This window comes from Thermobia domestica, chromosome 10, assembly GCF_964235325.1.
Source record: "Thermobia domestica chromosome 10, izTheDome1.hap1.1, whole genome shotgun sequence".
NCBI lineage: Eukaryota > Metazoa > Arthropoda > Insecta > Zygentoma > Lepismatidae > Thermobia > Thermobia domestica.
The window spans coordinates 218164702-218186960 of record NC_137463.1 but is presented as its reverse complement, the minus strand read 5'-3'; the positions used below and the strand labels follow the sequence as shown (position 1 = coordinate 218186960).

The following is a 22259-nucleotide window of genomic DNA, read 5'->3' as shown; positions in this document are numbered from 1 at the left end:
GACGTGTACGTCTGATGAGGATCTTGGCTAGAAGATCGAAACGTCACGTGTAAATGTGTTTTTATATTAAGTAAGTGCAGTCTTGTTCAGCAGTGTGTTTATTTTTATCAATAAGCAATACAATAAGATAATGTACATACAAAATTAAATAATACAATTAAATGTACATAATACAATTAAATAACACACTATTAATTACATGCATAGTAAAAAAAATAAAGCACAATAAAACAAAAAATGAAACAAGGCAAAAGAAGTAATGTAAATAAATCCTACGTACATACAAAAATCTAAATTCCAGTATAAAAATAATGTTCATCTAGAAGCTCATATTTTATTAATAACATATTAACAATGACGAGTGTCTAATAATGTTAAAATTCAAATTTGACAAGAATGCGTATATAATGCTCATACTTAGCTATTTGAATTTTTAATTATAGATTTTATGATTTTTATAAATGTTACCAAGGGAACTTCTAAATCCAAAACTAGATTTTTTGCTGACAGGTAATAATAGCCAGATTACGATAAAAGTTATGCATCATGTTTCAGCATACTACAGTTTACTTAGCTCGGATGTAATTGATTAATTAAGTTATATCTTGCTATTTTTCGGGTATTATGTTGTGTAGTAAGTTCAAATGATTGTCTGTTCACAATTACACACGTATATAACATAATATCCGAAAACCAGCAGGGGCCGTTGTGGCTTAGTGATAAAGCGTTCATCTCTGGAGCATGTAGTCCCTGGTTCGATCCCAGCTCACGCTAAATGGACTTTGTGGTCTACAAATACCGTGTGCGTGGGTTCTCTCGACGTTCTTCCACTTTCTTCATTCCATCATTTCATTCATTTCTCATCTTTACGGTCTCCTTTAGCGTAGCCGACATAACCGTGGGACGTAAAATTGAAAGATTTCATTTCATTTAATTTCTCAAAACCAGCGAAATATATCCAATTTTCGTCGAAAAGTTTAAAACAGTGAATGAGACTAATTAACCTCTTCCGCTCCAGGCTCTAGTGCTCTGGCCCCAAATACCGGATTTTCAACATCATTAGAACAAACATGTCCCTCTCCTGGTTTGTATAATAAATACAATTATTTATATGTCCGGGGACAGTTTATCCGGCATTCTATCAAGCAATGTAATTTCGATTGAAATGAGAAACATAGTCCTCCCTTGCAGAAAAGTTCGCATCTACAGAGCAACAGGCACGGCCATTTCTTCCGTCATCTTCGTCTTCAAGTCATTCTAAGCTGTCATAACTACCATTAATTTCCTTATTACTATTTGGTTTGTAGTCACAGTTCAAATTCGTTGTTTTTATGCCTAAAGTGCAAACAAGTTACGTCTACTTCAGTGGCGGATTTAGAAGGTAAAAACAGGAGGGGGGAAGGGTAAAAACTGGAAAACCAGAACCCAGACTATTATAGCTATATCATGAGTTTGAAATCCTTTACACACTTCGCTAACAGGAATTAAAAAAAAAAAAATTCATCAGTTACGTTAGACATGAAGTACGAATTAGCAATTAATAAATTGTAGGCATTTACAGGTAAGGTAGCTAAACAGATTAGTTACAAGACATTGCGCTCTATATGGCAAAAAAATGTAATTAATATTCATATTAGAAATTTTTGAAAAAAAATATATGTTGAATATAAATATACAACTCACTGATATTAATGAAATCCTAGAAGTGTCCAATAAAGAATAAAAAGCAACGGTTATTGTAAACTTTTAAAAAAATATATAAATAATAGTTTCAGTCAATTTTGCCAGTCAAAAAATTGGGAGGCCTAGTCTTCCCTGGCCCCAGGCTAGATACGCCACTGGTCTACTTTCCGACTCTCACAACAGTGAAGCAGCATGTTAGGGTGTGTTACATATGCAGTCAGCTGCATGTAAAATGCTACAATTACTTGACAAACTGTTACATTAAGATGCCCAATAATACCAAGTGCTGAGAGACACATTCGCCTTAGAATAACAAGCAAGAACAAAAATGATTTATTGGAGGAAACTCGTGACGTACGCAAGTACGTCACTGGTAATAACTGACGCAAGCATCATTACGTACGCGCTTACGTTACTGGTGCGAGAGGGGTTTAGGGAATAGAAAATACACAGATTTACAGAAAATAATGCGAACGCTTCAATATATTTAACATTTCTAAACAAGAAGAATAGTGGTTCAACCACGCTGAACTATTTTATGGATTATTTGACAACTGAAAACAAATGTGAACCGCTTACTTTAAAGTGGTGTTAATTCACCGATTTTCTAGGATGACCTATAGATAATACAGGAGTGGCTTATGCGCTAATGAATGGTTATGCAGGCATTTTTGGGTGCATATTAGAATATTCAAGTAGACAAAAGACACGTAGATATAATGTCCATAAATATTAATTTCATAAACCGTTTCAAAGCATACTTGCTTCATTCTCACGAGGGAATCTATCCAAGTGTAACTCTGACTTCGAGTCGAGACTATGGCCGTTGGATACCTTGTCCCAAGAGAACATAACACGAAAAGGGATACATCCTCGCTCTCAACCGTTGCGGAGATATAAGCGTGAAAAGTTAGAAATTGAGCTCCATATTATACATTACAAAGTCAGATTCCGGGTCAGATTTTTCGGAAACGGTCGGGTAAGGAAACTCAGCGAATACATATCAAATTAATGTGGGGAGCCCAGCACCTTTTGAATGAAAAATTTGTCCCCGGGGCACTCGCAGGGTTGTAGGCGGGGTCCAACCCAAAATTTGCAAATTGAACCGGGGGTCAAGTAGCATATTGTATGAAAGCTATTGTTACATAAAAGAAGATAGAACAATTCTTAACTCTCTACGATAATTGTGCAAACGGGCAACTGGTGAAAATGTTAACACAACCTAGATCAGAAAATCTATGGCCACTCTTCTAAATCCGTTAAGTTGCGACAATAACAAAACAGAAAAACACGTGTAAAAGTGCACGGTATTGAAGTATTGCAAATTGCTCATTCACAGAGTCGCACAACGGACCTTATAAGTGTAACTTCTAATGACCAATGACGAATGATAGAATGACCATGACCATTGGATTTCGTGTCCTAGAAGAGAAAGGATACATTGTCAATCGCAACCGTCGTGGAGGGTGAGAAGATCAATTGGCAACGGTATATGCTTCGCGAATCGGGACCCCAAATTCGCAGATCGCACCATGAAATTTCTATCGGGGGATTAGCTGAAAGAGAAACATGATGGTGAAGACGAAAATGAGTGACCTTGAAACTGTGAGGCAACGTGGAGAGGAGTGGGGTTGGAATAATGGTGCAGAAATAAAATATATCGGAGGGTGCTTTTCTAGGGCTATAGGGAATGGCCAAGGATAATATTTCGTTAAAATGTAAATTTGGAAATCAGTTTGATAATTGTAAACTCGGAAAAGAAAACGATAACCAAGCGAGGTGGGAGACGAGCCAAAACATAGTGGACGTACGAGGAGGTAGTGTTTTATAAAATATTGGCACACAAAATACTCTGTGACGATACAATACTGATTTGCAATAATATGCAATTTATTGGAAGAATGTGTGGATGAAATAGAAGTAAACAAAACTATGCCCAAAGAAAATAGATATACAACTTCGCATATACGTGTTGGTATATTTACAGAATGTTACTTCAATAAAGGAAACATATATTGTGCTAGACAAAATGAAAACAAATATCGTAAAATTCAATGAAAACAGACCCGTTTCCTTTTGAACTTCTCACCCTCCACGACGGTTGCGAATGACAATGTATCCTTTCTCTTCTAGGACACGAAATCCAATGGTCATGGTCATTCTATGGTTCATTGGTCATTCGAAGTTACACTTATACTTGGATAAGGTCTGTTGTGCGACTCTGTGAAAGAACAATTTGCTTTACTTCAATACCTTGCACTTTTAAACATGTTTTTCTGTTTTGTTATTGTCGCAACTTAACAGATTTAGAAGAGTGGCCATAGATTTTCTGATCTAGGTTGTATTGACATTTTCACAAGTTGCCCGTTTGCACAGGGTTATCGGAGAGAGTTAAGATTTGTTCTATCTTCTTTTATTTAACAACTAGCTGAACCTGCGCTCTCTACACAGCGCATCATTCGCATATGAGCATAAATCTCCTTATCATTCCTTACAACATCTGTACATGTCCCTTTACAGACACAAGTGAAAGATGTATTGATTAAAAAAAGCCAAGGGGTATCATAAAGGGGAGACTTTTTTCGATTATTTTTTCTCAATATCTCGCACCGTTTCCAAGATTTGAGCCTGCTTCCGGTTGGAGTTTCTAATTCATGTATGACCAGTGTTTTCTTTCTTCTGGCATGCAGTATGTAATAAGCAAATACATTACATACACAATTAATTATAATGTCAGTTATATATGTTGTTCATTGGCAAAACACCCCCCCCAAAAAAAAAGGTTCATTTTAGACTGGAGAAATGGTTATCCTTCTTTTTCCATTATTATTTGGCCATGAAACAATCGCCTGAGACATATACAACCCCTATATACAACAGTGTGGTGTTGGAATGTATAATGCTTAGGATGTGATGCTTTAGTTTTTTTTAATCAACACTTCCAATATACCCGTAAAAATGTAATAAAGAAATAGTGCCCATGTTTTTTAAATATTCAATTAGAACTGGACAATCTACATGAAATTTACAATCGATTAGTGAAAACGTCATCTTTCTAGAGCATGTAGTTTCGAGATCTCATTGTCAAAAGGATTGGCCAGAAACATATAAACGTAGTTTAAATGAGCTCCAAAGATGGCAGCACAATTCATTTGCATTTATTTCGGAGAAGGCTTATTAAAGGCAAAGGCCTTTGAACAATAATTTAAAAGGATAAACTTTGTGAAGAATATTTCTTTAAGCAATTTATTTAAAGTACACTCTTTTAAAAATATTTGTCTTTGTTATAAACGTGAAATCACAAATAACCGTATATCAAAGGTTTGAAAGCTAAGGTTATAAGTTAGAGCTCGGTCGCTTTTAATTGGTATTCTAGCATTTTAATAGATAGATAGCTTTCATACGATATGCTATTTGACCCCCGGTTCAATTTGCAAATTTTGAGTTGGACCCTGCGAATGCCCCGGAGCACAAATTTTTCATTCAAAGAGTGCTGGGCTCCCAACACTAATTTGATATATATTCGCTGAGTTTCCTCACCCGACCGTGTCCGAAAAATTTGACCCAGAATCTGACTTTGTAATGTATAGTATGGAGTTCAATTTCTAACTTTTCACGCTTATATCTCCGCAACGGTTGAGATCGAGGATGTATCCCTTTTCGTGTTATGTTTTCTTGGGACAAGATATCCAACGGCCACAGTCTTGACTCGAAGTCAGAGTTACACTTGGATAGGTTCCCTCGTCAGTGTAATTGATTAAATTTCGTTCCTAAACTCTCTCATATTATAGAAATTTGTCATTTAATTTTCATAATTTATCACAAAGTGTGATTATAATATTTAATCTTTTTCAGTCTTGTTATCCTGTGATAGGAAATTTATTGATCTGCACTTGGCATTGCTAGCACACGGGACACCGATTAATGTGTCCCCTTCTCTAAGATATGTTGACTCTGAACCTATCAAATCAATTTTGGGAAACAATTTAATTAAGTAGAACACCAATTATACACTTAAAGAAAGAATAACATCTATCCTACAAATTTGACTTCGTACGCGCCCGGTGGTGTAAAAACGCACCATTCATAATTACGGAAGTGAACGACCAAACAAATATTTCTCAAAAGACAATATTTTTTGTGAAGTTAATATTAACTTTTTTTCAGGAAAATTAACCTAATATTGCAAAGTATATCAATGAAACTAAATTTATATTCGACCAATCTGCTGCTATTTCTGCTAATTTCCTCTTATAATTCCGAGAGTTACTTTCAGGTAACTCTCACAGCTGCCAAGAGTCAATGATACCAACTCCAACATAAATACATTATTATTTGATCTTTTTTCAAGCCCCAAAATACACATTATATACCATTTCGGGAAGAGAATCGAAATAACTACCAAAAGTTGTAAACGATAGGAAATGGTGTGAAAACGCATCACTGGACATGTAACGAAACGTGATCAGTCGTACTGAGGAAGAGGCGGATATCCCTTGAAACCATTTCTGAAAGTAAAGTTGATTTTTTTTTTTTTTGATCTATTTGAATGATTTATGTTTTAGTTTATTTTTGTCACTTGGTGTAACAGTTGAAAGGAGAAACAGATATTGCTGTGTAGATTTTTATAGTAATATATTTATGCTTATTTGTGATTCTAAACAATATACATTGTTTCAAAACAATACCGACAACGTTTGGGAAGTGATTCCTGACACCAAGGTAAGATAGAAAGTATGGGCCAATCTGGGTATACAAGTGCTTCCTTTCGGAATTATAAGCTGCCAAAAACATGAAAAATGAACATTAAAGGTCTATAGGTCCACAACTATGAGACCTACCGTAGTCGGGTCAAGACTCCACTTAGGAACTAATATGTGTGCTATCCAAGAATACAGGTTTCAGAAACCTAAGGCACTCACACAACAATTTTTATAGAAGTAGTTGGGCTACGGGCATATAATTTGAAGTACTCACCAACTACCTCTAAAAATTGTTGAGGAAGTATCACAGGGTTGTGAAACTTGGATATTTGGATAGGGCACATAGTAGTTCCTAAGTGAAGTCGTAACCCGACTACGGTACGGTTCTATAGTTTTGTAGCTGTGGACCTTCAAAGTTCCTTTTTTTTTTTTTTTTTTTTTTCATGTTTTCGGCAGCCTATAACTCCGAAAGGAAGCATTTGTGCATCCATGTTGGTCTGTACTTTTGGTGGTCTTATCTTGGTGTCAGAAATCACCTCTCAAATCTTGTCGCTGTTGTTTTGAAACATCCTGTATAGTTAGATTTCACAACAAAAATGATCGAGTTAACATAATAACAATATAAAATGCTTAGCCCTATCTTGTAATTGCACAAATAATACTATGCTATAGATGTAGACAAACAGCTTATGTGATGTGAGGAATTTGTTTATATGCGTAATACAAGACATTCATGTACGTAAGATGTAAGATATATTTTTATGCATTTCTTCAGGTACATGCTTGGGTAAACTATGAATCTATCTTACAAAAATGCGTCGTTGGGCGACTAAGACCTGGAATTACAAGTCGTTCTTACTATCAAGGGCTAGGCTTCTTTTTGTGTGGTGGCGACAAGAAAAAATCAGATGCATCATCTGTTTCAGAAAGCGGTGAGTTTTCTATAACTTCATTACATACATTGTACAACAATAATAATTATAAACATTACAACGTGGTGGTTGTTTTCCTTATTTGTAAATTAACACAAAATTAATACATTGAATTAAGAGTAAGAAGAATTATATCTTACTATAGGAAATAGCATCAAAATGTGTCATTATAATGCATCTACACAATTGTTTTCATTATGTTTTAAAACAAAACGTAATACATTTTTAATTTATATTTTTTAATTTACAGAAACAGCTGAGTGATAAATTGTTAAACTTGGCGATTATTTGTAGATTGTCCTCAAGTTATAAAAGAAAATGTATATTGTTAGAAAGTGTGACTTTATACGAGGGTCGTTTCAAAAGTTCTGCACACTGAAAGATATGGAAGTAAATAATTTATTGTACAAAATACTTTTATAGGCATTTAATATAATCTCCATTCTTGCTTATGACTGCTTCCCAACGTTTTGGTAAATTCTGTATCCCGGTTAGGCCACCTTCATAAGATCACCTCACTGGAAACTTCGTCAATTGTATCGAAACGTTTTCCACGGAGTGATTCCTTCAATTTGAGTTCAAAATTTCGTATCCAGGTTTCACTCAGATCATGCGGAACGCATCTGGCAGCGATTTTTTGTAATCTTCAACTTCTCAGTAATCTTTCTGTAAACTGAAGTGACAGACATTCTGGCTTCATATGCAATTTCCTCACATGTTTTTCGCCGATCTTCTCTCAAAATGTAATTCACAATAATCTCAGAAGTGTAGTCTGTTGCAGTTGATGATCTTCCACTTTTTGGGTTGTCCGTAGTGCTTACACGACCTTCACGGAAACGAGCTGACGAGCGTGATACAGTGCTAGTATACACTACAATATTTTCACAAACCTTTCCTAAGGGATTGTAAATTTCAGTTAGATTCTTGCCACGTAGGGTTTCGATTTTAATATAGGAATGCTGGTCACTATGTGTAATCTCATCTGAGTCGGGTTCGTCTTCCATTTTAACACTGAATTTCTCACAACACATCCATGCGAACCAGCAAACACAGAAACAACCGTCAAGCCCAAACTCTGACTCACAACTGACCTAAAATTGATCACACTACTCAAACGGTCGTGCATGTGCTGTGTGCAAGACTTTTGAAATGACCCTCGTTGTAAAAAAAGAGTGCATAGCTCATGGTTAATAGCAGTAATTTGCTAATTTCTGGACTGACATAGTTAATTTGAATATAGTAAATTAGAAAAGAAATACTTAGAAACTAAACAGCGACTTATTCATCTTATTTGATTTCTTGAATTTATTTGCCAGTATTTTTAAGGATTGAAAGGAAACTGACTTTGAGAACTTATAACGACCTAGACGAGAACTTGGTCTTTGAAAATCGTCGTCAACTTTCGTAACTGACTTCAAGTATCTATTAAATGCTTTTTTCTCCCAGGCTCACAAGAATGAATTCTCTCTAAGAATGACCTAGTGCCCTTTGAATGATTGTCCCCAAATATCCGTACTTTTTCCCTCTTTCAAAAGAAGATATGGAAGAGAAATTGCTTCAGCTTGAGGAAGGATGACTTTCCTCGTGTAAGGAACAAGGAAAATCTTTTTACTCAACCAGAAGTGTTGACAACAAGGAAAAACTATAGGCTTGTAGTAAACAACTTGTTAAACACGGCGTGTGGGTTGTATCAGGGAGTTATTTGAGGCATGATTATTAAATTATAGCAAAGTACTTTCCTGAAACACTCGATATTTTGGAATACACAACAGTATAAATGGAGGGACGAAAAAGATAAAGAACACCAAGCTCTTATTTCTTTTTGTTTTATTATCATTTATTTACTTTATTCTTGCTTCTTTCGTTACTTTGTTTCGAGGACGACCTGCGAGTATGTGAAACGCTTAGATATTTATTTTGTGCGCGTGTGTGTTTGTATGTGTAATATATATAATTCCTTCGTGTGCTATGTACTCCAACTGTTAGTGTATCTAATATCAAAGACAGTTTTCAAAGAACTTTTATTTTGTTGTTATGTGAAATTTAAAATCTGAATTTTATTTGCTAAAAACCTACAGGACTTTTGTTTTTGAACAAAAGGCTTTTGGAAAGTCGAAATACGTTGAACTCATTAATTAGTTAATTAATTAATTAGCATCGTGGATTAATTTACAGGAAACAAAACTCTGCTAAATACAGGCACAAAATGCAGTTTTAGGGCTAATATCTTTCTTCTGCTTTCTGCTATGATTTATTATTATTATTATTATTATTATTATTATTATTATTATTATTATTATTATTATTATTATTATTATTATTATTATTATCTACTAATAACAAACTAGGTGTAAGTTGCATAAAACGAATGAAATCGTTGTAGAAAACAGGAAAGTTTCATTGTTCAGAATTCTGTCTGTTGATGTTGACCAATTGGAAACTGAATTTGCTTGAGTTTCGCGGTCATAGTTCAGTTTAGCATTTCTTTGTTTCTTCTCTCAGTCAACCCGTTAGAGAACCATCCTTTCTTGTGAATAGTACTCTGATAGCCCTCCTTAAAGATTGTGATCTCTGTAATGACGTTATGGAAACAGGACGTAATATTTTTAATTTAAGAAAAATCATGTGGTGTGATTGGAAAGTTTTAGAACTCGGCTTGTAAATTTAAAATGGCTATTGTGATAAATCTCCTTCAAAGCGGTCCCCCGCTCCCTGACTGAACATGATGATTCCAACGGTGTTTCAACTTTTAGAAACATGTCCAGAAGTATTTTTCCCTTAAGGGTCTGAAGAACTTCTCCGTATTTGTCTAGATACATCTTCAATGGAGACAAATTATTTTCCTTTCAGAGAATATTTCAATTTAGGAAAAAGATAGAAGTCGGCATCGAAATCCCTTATATCAGGGGAATAGGGAAGTTGGGTAGCACAGAAACTTGGAATTTGGCCAAGAATTCTGTGACAGACATCGCATGATGAGCCAGTGCGTTCACTTGGTGGGGGGACCCAGTTTTTCTGTCGCCAGAGTACAGGCCTTTTCTTCCGCACATTTTCGCGCAAGAAATGCTTCATGGGTGACTGTCTGGCCCTAGGAACAAATTCGTTATGCATGATACCTGTAGAATCGAAAAAAAAAAAAAAAAAACTCAACATTGTCTTCACATTTCACAACTTTGTTGCTCCTTTTTGGTCCTGGCAAACTTGGGCCCTTCCACTAAAATTATTGTACCTTTGTTTCTGGGTCATGATCATAAACCCATGATTCGTCTCCTGTACTTACCCTATCTAACAATTCTTGGTCACTTTCGACCCGATTAAGAGGTAATTTGAAAATGAATTTCACGGACTTACCTTGAGGTATGGTCAAATCTTCAATTAAAATTAACTGAAGCACATACAAACTAAATTCAGATTATCAGCCATCTAATCCTAATTGTAAGTCTTAGGTCAGAGCTTACTAAATAACGAACTTCCATAATCTTCCTGTGGTTTTGAAGTGGAAGGCCAGTCAGACTGGGGATCATCTTCAACTACCTTTGAATCTGTTGTGCTAGATAAAAACATTTGACTGCTCAGACATTTATCCTCGATAGCTGTTTTTAAGCTGATTCCCCAGTTTTAACACAAAATTTCACACACAATCGTTCCGTTTTTTCATCCATTTTACGAAATCACAAATCCGACGAGCACTGAACATTAATCTTCACTCACCAGGCTGCCATTCTCTACTGAAAAAAATGTATCGCGATGATCTTTGCAGATCCTTTCAAGAACATAACAAGCTTCCCCTTCCATACCCACGGGCAAACCTAGCTTCTCCTATTGAGTAGTGGCAACTCTTGTCGGAAAACTTTCCAATCACACCAGCATACAAGGGACGTTCAATAAGTTTTGCATAGATGGTTATATTATCATTATTAGTTGCAATATGACGATGAAATTTTAGATAAACATACTTTGATCCTTTAACTACAAGACCATGTCATTCTCTGTAGCCTCCATCTGCTGTGATGCATTTCTTCCAATGTTCTTTCCATGGATTGAATCCACTTTGGTAAAATTCACATGGCTGACGTTTGCACCATTGTTACACTCAAGAAATGAGGACCTTGTCACTGTAGAATGCCTTGTCGAAAAAACCGAGTCCAAACTATAGGGAGGCTGAGGGCTTACTTCGTATCCCATTTTCATAATTTTCTTCTGTGTCATCATGGCTGTATGAGGCTTGGCATTATCGTGATGGAGTTTGATGACTTACCTTGTAGCTCCAGTGTCTTGGTCTGGAGAGCACGTCGTATCTTATCCAGTGGCAAACAATAACGCTCCTTATTAACTGTGGAGCCATGTTCCAAGAAGTTCATGAAAATGACACAGTACTGATGCCGAGAAGATGGCCATAATTTTCTGGCCTGATCCGGAAAGTCTAGGTTTTTTAAACAGCTGCAGTCAACATATGAATTGATGTGGCTGATTTACCACCAGTTTTGAACAGGAATTCCATTACCGACCGTGTTCGGGCCTTGATGTCTACTTCAGTGTCCATTGTGGTATATGTGTGAACAATAGGAAACAACAATTATTACCATTTTGAATCCAAAGGATCAAAATGTGTTAACCTAAAATTTCATCATCATATTGCATCTAATAAAGATATTATACCCATTTGTGCAAAAGTTATTGAACACCCGTTTTACTAAGTACGGACACTTGATTTGTGTCTGTCAAGTTTCTCAACCGTCAATACGGGAAATGGAACTTTCCAGGAAATTATTATACGCGACTTTCTTAATATATTATTGCTGATCTGATGTTCGTTATTTAAGCAATACAGTCTTTCGACATACCGCTATATTTTATACGCAACTATAGAAACAGACACTCGGAAAGATTTCGTTCCATTTTCCTAATTACAAGTCTAATACACTCCATTATGCATTATTCAAATCCATCAATCCAATGAAGATCTCCATGTTTGCAACGTTAGGAACCTATCCGGTGAGAAGAAAAATAAATAATACGAGACATTTGTACTTTTTCTTAAATAGTCAATTATATATATACCCGAGGGCTATCCAGAAAGTAGATTACGTTTTCGTCTGTGTCCGCTAGGGGCGGGGCTAGCGCGGCCATCTTGGGGTCAGAGCGTTGCGCAGCTCAGTCGGCATCTAGCCGTGCTAGTGAGAGGTTCGTGCTGTGCTCCGTTAAGATACTGTGACAGTTTGAAATGTCTGCGTTAATTGAAAATCCCGCGAGCTGCGAGGTGCGTGCAGTAATAAGGTTTCTGACAGCAAAAAACTGTAAACCGATAGAAATCTATCGGCAGCTGTGTGAAGTGTATGGGGACAACATTATCACTGAAGGTGGAGTGCGACAGTGGGTCATAAGATTTAAAAATGGCCGAACCAATGTTCACGACGAAGATCGAAGTGGGAGACCCAGCAAAGTGACTGCTGAACTTGTCGAAAAAGTCGATGTTAAAGTCCGTGAAAATCGAAAGTTCACAATAACGGAACTTTCTTTGAGTTTTCCACAAATTTCGCGAAGTTTGTTGCACGAAATCATCAGCGAAAAGCTTGGTTACCACAAGTTTTGTGCAAGATGGATTCCAAAAATCTTGACAGAGGACCACAAAAATCAGCGAATGGCTGCAGCGTTGCACTTTTTGGACGCCTACAATAAGGATGGTGACTCTTTACTCGATCGCATCGTTACTGGTGACGAAACATGGGTGAAACACGTGAACTGTGAAACGAAATTGCAATCAATGCAGTGGGGGCACACAGGTTCTCCCCAAAAACCCAAGAAATGCATGCAAACAATGTCGGCAAGGAAGATGATGGCGACTGTTTTTTGGGACAGAAAAGGTGTGATTTTGGTGGACTTCCTGGAAAGAGGCACTACAATAAACGCTCAAAGGTATTGCCAAACTCTGCAAAACCTCAGAAGAGCAATTCAAAACAAGCGCAGAGGAATGTTGAGCTCTAAGATCTTGTTGATTCACGACAACGCCCGGCCCCACACGGCAAATGTCACGCGTGAAGTTCTTGAATCTTTTCAGTGGGAGTTGTTTCCTCATCCGCCGTACAGTCCCGACCTGGCACCGAGCGACTTCCACCTATTCCCAGCAATGAAGAAGTGGCTGGCTATGCAGCGTTTTGATGACGACGAACAGCTGCAAGAAGAGGTAACGAAGTGGTTGAAGTCGCAGGCGGCCGAATTTTTCGACGAAGGAATTTCCAAGCTCGTACATCGCTACGATAAATGCCTTAATTTGAATGGTGACTATGTCGAAAAGTAGTATTTGTGTGTGGCTTTCATCTGTATATAATAAAATTTGTTTCCTATACTTTGTTGATTTTTTATTCCAAAACGTAATCTACTTTCTGGATAGCCCTCGTATATATATATATATATATATATATATATATATATATATATATATATATATATATATATATATATATATATATGACTAATAAGCCAGTGTAGACTGTGAATTAAGCAGAATGGGTCAAATTATTGTAAATTATAGGACTGCCACTACTTTGGCCTTATCCGGCTTACCCGATTTCTTTGTGATTCTGTTCCTTCCGTTTACCCTCACTCTCATATATATCCACTGGTAAATTAGATTATTCTGTAACACGAATTATTCTGTAATATCGAATGACCTATATAGAATAAGAGTCTAGTAATGATTTATTGACATCAAGAAACATTCAGTATTACTTAGACTGGAAAACAAGTAAAACGAGTAGAATATGCGAACGGAACGGAAGTTGGATTTTAGGTTAAAATTGCAACAATGGAGTTGTTTGTCGCATCGAATTAATCTAAACGTAGGCCTATCAGGGCGTAAAAGCTTGTGATTCCCTGCCTTGTAAGTGATTTTCATCCATGATTTTAAAATATCTGGTTTGAACAACACATACTCAAAGTGTCTCTAAGAATGACTTGCGTAAGAAGGGGTATCTGTGTATGTTAGTGATTGGATATAGGGCCTGTACATGGTATATGACTAACTTGACTTGGTTACTAACCGAATTTTTCCTTACTATGTAAAAACAGCTATCGTGAAGATATCATATCAATCTGTAGCCCATTTCCACTTTTCTTGATGCCCTCATCGAATCTGTCTCCGCATTTTCTACTTAATGTTTTTAAGTGTTCTGGAGAATAGTCAAAATGCAAAGTGCAGAAAACGTAACATCAAACCCATTTTATACTCTAGTGCAGCCATTTTTAACTGGATGCTCTGTGACGTTGACTCTGCTCTCATTTTTAGTAAACTGTACAGAAAGATCAAAAAGCAGACATCAAAGCTGGCTTAAAAAACTGCAGTGGTGACAAGTTTCTTTTCTTTTTTCTTTCTTTCTTTCTTCCTCTTTCTTTTTATTTCCTCAAACATGAACATAGATGACGTAGTCGATGGTTTTGCAGATCGTAAATCCATTATTACTGGTAGATTGCCCTCATTTGTTGTGCCTCGAATTCTTTTTTATAGAGTCACTTCTGAAGTACTCTTTACGAGAATAATTGCAGGCCAGCTTGTTATGAACTGCTCTTAAACTCAGAACTTTTCGGAAAAATAAGGTCGTGTTTTGTGATCCTTACGTGAATTTGTTGATACTTCTATTTTTACGACATTTGACCAATGAAAAGGTCCACTGTTTCCCGAGATATATCAAGAAATGAATATTGAGGGCGTTACTGAAGTGGATATGTTCTTTGTTTAAAAGGTGTTTTCCAGACGCACTCCGTATTACATTGTAATAATCAGTTTATGTTTGTTTGAGATAATGTTAAACTAAAGATATAACTTTCAGATAATGACAAAAAATATTCAAGAAATACATATTGGTGAAAATCAGAAGTTTCTTTTCAACCATATATTTATTTTGATGTAGTGGTGTTTATTATTTCTTGAAATATATTTTGTCATATGTTGAATGGAAACAATGAAGCTTTGAAGTCCATACAGATTTTGTATTTTCCTAGTAAAAGTATGTTGTTTTTACTTTATTAATTAGTGTGTAATAGTTATGAGGGCTCCAAGCAATTCTTTACTTTTCTTTAATTTTTCGTTTTGACGATGATAGGAGATTATTTTTTTGCTTTTATATATTGTGAGCGTTTGTTTGTTTAAACCTGAAAGGACGAGGAGAGGAATTTATTTTTTTTAAAAAAGAGAGCAAATTTCTTACTAGTAAGAAGAAAGTATAGTGGATTTTTTTTGGTTATAACTAACACAGTAGCATGGAAGTTAAGTAGTTATATTTAGTTTGTTAAGTTGTATTACGTTATGCTAGATCAGATTAAATTAGCTTTGTTAAGTTGGGTAGTTATTAATAAATATTCTACTCTGATCTTAAATCTGTTGTCGATATCTACAAGTGTCTACCAGTATTTTCGACAAGTAATATGTATCAGATTCTCTTCGAATAAAAGGAGTGTGCAAATTCAACGATTTACTTGGTAAGCACATACTGTGCTGCCAAACAATTTCCAGGCTTTCTGCCTGTTATAATCAGGAAGTGTTCTTGTAGAATATTTTAGTATATAGAAGGGTTTACTGTGTAGGTATTAATATAAAATATCCAAATTAGTTTTATGTAATTTAGGATACCAAAGTCTACATAACATTCACCAAATATAAATACGTACTATATGTCGGATACTTAGAAATTGCTGCTTAAGCTTAACACTTCTTGTAAGTAAATAATAAGTCTTAATATTAATTCTCCATTTAATAATAGCTTTATTTGACCCACAAATACCTCACATCCATAGGTATTATTATAAATAATTCGAGCTCTCTGCCGCAGAAACACATGCAGTCTTCAATTTTAATATTTTTTACCTCACGATTCAGGTTTCTATAATTCGCTTTGTTCAAAACAACCGCCAGTCTATTTATTAGTTGGACCAGCTTGAAATAACGTATCAACATTCCTAAATTTTGTGCCCAACCATATATCCTCTAATATATAATTTGCTACCAACAGTTATGTGATCCCGCGTAGCGCAGTCGCTAACACTCTTACCTTTCGTTAAAGCAATCCCGGTTTTCTATGAGGGTCACTCGATCGAAAAAGTGTAGAAGTTTTTTCAGGACAGCCATTATGAATGGAGTTTTACTAATATCCAGCTGTCACTCACAAAAAAAACTTGACTCCGGTTATACTAATATCTGTAATCTCGTTGTATATGTTCTGACCAAGTGATTAATGCCTAGGCCAAACTGCTTAAACTAGATACTTGAAGTTCGGACTCTACCTATGATTTGTGATGTAAGGTATGACTAAAGAAGAATTTTTGGAAATTCGCCGGAAAAAGGGAGGGAACAACGGGATTGCAATTATTATATACAATATGTCCATATCTCGGAACCCTTTACTGTCAGACATATAACATTTGATATTTGGACTTTGCATTTAAAATAATTAAGCACATACTTTAGAGTTTTTTTGATATTTGACCTAGAAGGGAAGAAAAGAGGTGGGAAAGAAAAATGGATAAGGGTTGCAATTATTATAGTAAGACATCCGCATGTCGGAATCTTTTAAGGTTAAATATGTGAAATTTGATATTTGGACATCTTATTTAAGATAATTAAAAATATGTGTTTGAGCGCTTTTTTGTTTGACCTAGAATGGAACGAAAAGTGATAGGGTTATTTATTAAGATGTGCATGTGAGGCGTTTGAGTTTCGTGAAGGGAGAACACGAAACATTACCTACATTAACACGGGGTACATTTGGAAGTACTCGGTGTAATTTTCCTTGTTCCTGCGGTAAAACTTTACTACTGGACTGCTACGCAACTGTTTCTAGGGAAGACTTTTCATTTTCTGTTTGCAAAATTCAGTAATTTGTTCTGTAAATTTTACTTTTGTTTTCATTTATTCTCTCTCTCTCTCTGATGTGAAATTATCTCTTATATGTGTGCTTTTGCACTTACTAATATTATTATTGCTTTCTTTCAGCCACAAGAGATAACGATTCCTTATCCAGTGTCAACAATGGTCCTGTTCCTCCTCGGTTAGACTGGTTTCAAAAACTTCGTAGTGTAAGCCTTATATTCTATGCAAAATCTCGCGAAAGGATAGTAATTCAAGTTCGAGTGCATATGAGTGGTGATAAAGATATTTCCGTCCATATAAATTTTGGTGAGCACATATACACAGCACACTTGTTATTAGAGCATGAAATTGTTTGGCCGTGTAATATTAAAGTGAATAGTGAGACCAACAATGTGGAAGTGATATTATTTAAGAAAGAAGAGAAACTATGGAAGCAATTTGGAAAACCTCAAGATGATCATGGAAAATTTAAAAGTTCGTCTGAGTATAAGCCATCATACTGGACGTTTACAGTGTTCAAGATTTTGGAAGTGACGCACGATACCAAACTTTTCCTCTTTCAGTGCAAGGACAACATTCTGAATTCCATCCCTGTAGGATATCATGTTCGTGTAAAATCTAATTTAGAAGGTAAGATATGCTGTCTTTGATTGTTGAAATATGATGAGCTGCTAAATAATACAAAATGTGTATTGACAAAAATGTAATGATTTGCCTTTGTTTTGTGGATCATAACATTTTTTCAAAAACAAATCCATAGTTTCCATAAAACCAGGGAATTCGAATCACGATAGAAGTAAGAGAGCGATTGTAGCTAACAAAATTCGTAGGTTTCGGTAAGGGGAAGTAGAGTCTTTGATTTTGGTAAGGGGAAGAAAGTAGTTGAGTAAGTGGCATGGGTGAGAAGAATTTACTACATTTTAAGAATGGACTCAGAGAAAAACATTGTGTTATATAATTTACACGTAAACAGTGTATTTGGTCTAGGAATTAATTCGTGCGGGTGGACAAGAGATGGCGCAACGAACGGAGCGTCCCACAGTTCCGTGTATCCACACATGTGTTGCAAACCCCTGTCATCTCGTATCGTTCGTAGTATAGGGCAGTGGATTAAAGCGTCAACAACACCAGTTTGTAGTTAAGTGAACATGGCGCAATTTGTGCCTGATAAAGTGTTTTTGCGGGGTGTCCTGCTGCATTACTTTAACATGCAGAAAAGTGCGACTGAAAGTCATCGTATTTTGGTGGAAGTGTATGGTGACCATGCTCTAGCTGAGCGAACGTGTCAGAAGTGGTTTGCACGGTTTAGAAGTGGTGATTTCGGCTTGGCAGACCAAGAGCGAGCTGGACAGCCAAAAAAATTTCAAGACGAAGAATTGACAGCATTGCTCGAGCAGGATTCGTGGCAAACGCAGGAACAACTTGCAGCAGCATTAGGCGTTGATCAAACAGTCTCCAAACGCTTGAAAGCCATGGGAATGATTCAAAAGATGTCACATTGGGTTCCACATGAATTGAAAGACAGAGACGTTGAAAGACGAAAAACCATTTGCGAATTGCTGCTTCAACGACAGAGCAGAAAGGGGTTTCTGCATCGAATTATTACGGGTGATGAGAAGTGGATCCATTACGAGAACCCTAAACGAAAAAAGGCCTGGGTGAAACCAGGTGAACCAGGTCCATCACAACCAAAACGAGATATTCACTGTGCAAAAGTTATGCTGTGCATATGGTGGGATATGAAAGGTGTGGTGTACTATGAGCTGCTGCAACCGGGTGAAACTATGAATGGAGAACGTTATCGACGACAATTAATGCGTTTGAAGCAAGCTCTGGCCAGAACACGACCAGAATGGGAGAACAGACATGATAAACTTATTGTTCAACATGATAACGCTCGCCCACATGTCGCAAAACCGGTCAAAACCTATTTAGAAAATGTCGGATGGGAAGTTTTACCCCACCCGCCGTATTCACCAGACGTTGCTCCTTCGGACTACTACTTGTTCGATTGCATGAACAACGATTTGATTGGACCACGGTTTACTTCTTCAGAAGATATCGAAACATGGGTCTCTGACTGGATCGCTTCCAAGGATGAGGACTTCTTTCGCCACGGAATCCGTACATTGCCTGACAGATGGGCGAAAGTGGTGGCTAGCGATGAACAGTATTTTTCTTAAGGCATTTATTTATTTTGTGTTTGTACTACAGCTTCAATGTGTGCGTACCAACCGCACGAATTAATTCCTAGACCAAATAAATAAAGTCAAGAATCTAGATGATAAAAATTATTTTTAATGGAACACATTGGGTTGGAAACACTGTTAATATTTTCGTGTTGACGAAAATTGTAATAGGATAAGAGATGGCGCTGTAAACACTAAGTAATGGGGAGCTTTGCCCTACTTTTTATTCAATTTTAACTATTTACAATTCATTACTTTGGACAATTTTATTATTTGTTACAATCTTCATATACTGTTTTTCATTTTCATTATATTCATGCGCCGCTTATCCTTTATTATTGCATTAACAGGTGATAAACAGTTATATTTAGAACAGGCAAATTCGGCAATCTTGGCACGTGCCATTTTAGTACATATTCTTATTTCAAACAATTTATAATTAAAACAAATATAGTGACGTAGTCCACAGGGCTTTAAGGCCGGGATTTCCTTTATAAATCTCCTGTAAGGAGGTAACTGAACTGAACTGAAATTGTAATATTACTATATTAGTTGAGATACTTCCGTGATAATGTTATATAGTTTCAGTGTAAAATGGCTGCCTTGCTGTATCTGGAACTTTGGCAAATAAATAAATAAATAAATAATGTGCGATTTGTTCAGTATCCTTGACTGTGTGGCCAAAATGAAAGCATGGAAGCTGAATAAATGAGGTTACACGTGAACACATTTAGTGGATTTTTGTTGGAGATTTTATTTTACTGTACTATATCAATACTTTTCGGGAATTTCTCTCTTGAGAGTGTACCCAGCTTTAAAATTGTAATCGATAATGACGTCCTTTTATTTGCAAAGTCTTTGATTCCTTGCACCATTTGAACATTATACTTCTTCAAACACATTTCTTCGTACAAATTCTGCATGTGTATAGATCGAAATATCCACTGGATATGTGCATGCCATATTATAGGAACTGTATTACAGACTTTTGTATCCTCTTGTGTTATCTATATGCAACTTTTACTTCCCGTACTTTTCTAGTTGTCACGCAAGTAAAGGATACTCAGAAAATCGCTACTGTTACAAGAATTGTGTTACAATATTACATAGTATCGAGATATTAGGAGTGTTAGCAAATCAGTCTATATTGTTTGAAGTAATCTTATGCAGAGTGAGCCGGACGATTACGAATTCTTATAAGGAAGTTATAAATTATTACTATATTGATAAAACTTACACTAAATAACAGGGTGGATCGATTTAAATCAGTCTGATTTAAATCACGATTTAAATCAAGATTTAAATCACTTGATTTTTTTAATAAAAATCGTTGATTTAAATCGAATTCCGAAATAAATTAATTTAAAGTGAAAATAAGTAAAAATCCCGTTTCTGTTTTGTTATTTCGATTATGGAAATTAATAATCATAATACAATGAGACTCAAATGTACAGTATAGTATGAAAACAAATGTCATGCAGAGGATGATTAGGGAAAATCCCGTTTTGAACAGGTAACGGAGCAATCCTGCTTTCTTCTTTTCGTAACATTGGGTTTGGGTTTTAAGATCGTTCACTATTCCAACGAGGAAATCACTATCGACATTTAAGACAAAAATTCTTTTTTGTGCGTGTCTGTTTGTTTGTTTCTAGATAATAGGGTGTATTTAGAGGGGTCCTATCCTCTCTCCATTTTTTTTTTATAACTTTAGGCGAAATTTATGTATTTCATGCTGCAAGCTAGTTCTGAGTTTTTAAAAATAGGCCCCTGCCAAATATAAGTAACTTTTGTGAAAAAAAGTGTCATTTTGACAAACGTTGCTGTACTTTTTCCTTAATGCTTAACCTTTTAAATTATATAATTAAATGATTATATTTAAATTATATTATATTTTTAAGTGATAGGTAGAATCTTCATTATTCGATTAAAAAAGTACCAATAAGGCTTTTTACTTCGTTTTCTTCAAGACTGGAGGCATTCTAGAACACGTTACATATGCTTTCACGCCTTTCTGCGTTGAGGCATAGTGTGTGATGACGTCAAATTTAAAAAGATGACATTTTTTGTTATGCGTATTATTATTATTATTTTGCATTTTGCGGGTTATATTTTGCATTCAGAAGACTGAAATTTTGCACACTCGTTCAGTGCATCCCTTAATAATTTTCAGATGTTTCCAGAACAGCGGGGTCCAGAGAGGCAAAAATGTTTTTAAAAAAATATTTTTAACAAAAACAGCTTTTTTCGTGATTTTCCCGCCTCATATGGAGACATATGAATGGTACCGTTTCAAAGGCTGTTCTATTCTGAAGAAAATGATGTACGTACTATGCTCCTAGGGATGTCGCAGGAAACTGTTATCTGAGATCCTGTTTTATACGGGAATCTGGGGTATTTGGGGAATATTATTTTTCGCGGGCTTACTTTTGCATTTACAAGATTGAAAAGGGTTAAGAAACATTGTTTGGGATTGATATAGGTTAACGATTGGGGATAATTCAAAATTCAACCCCAATACTTTCACTTAAATGGCATAATTAGCATTTAATATTAATTCCTAATGCTTTTTCTTCAGTTCGCGACTTGCATTATACGAGGAGATAGATTTGATTTAAAAAAAAAAAAATCGATTTAAATCAAAAAAATCAACAAAAATTATTTTTAAAAATCATGATTTTTTCCCACCCTGCTAAATAAAAATAGAATTCATACAATTGTGCATCAATGTGTCGCGATTTAGAAATGTTTACATCAAGAAGTTGATTTCTATTTCATTTCACTCATTGAGACACTCTTTTGAATAGGAGTTCTCTGTAGAGCGCTTTCCATTGGGGCAATGTTATACAGCGTACGTACACGCATTACATTGAAGGAAAGAGTAGAATGCGTT

The 22259-nt window shown here is 35.7% G+C and overlaps 1 protein-coding gene across 3 annotated transcripts in view; it reads left to right on the top strand.

Annotated features, from left to right (window-relative positions):
- Positions 1–22259, top strand: part of LOC145662991 (cytochrome b5 reductase 4) — a 388832-nt gene that overhangs the window by 264220 nt on the left and 102353 nt on the right. For all 3 annotated transcript variants that reach the window (XM_081729095.1, XM_081729097.1, XM_081729098.1), the window contains 2 exons: positions 7162–7318; positions 17304–17810. In XM_081729095.1, coding sequence (XP_081585221.1) covers positions 7162–7318; positions 17304–17810 — 664 coding nt within the window. The remainder of the gene's footprint in view (positions 1–7161; positions 7319–17303; positions 17811–22259) is intronic.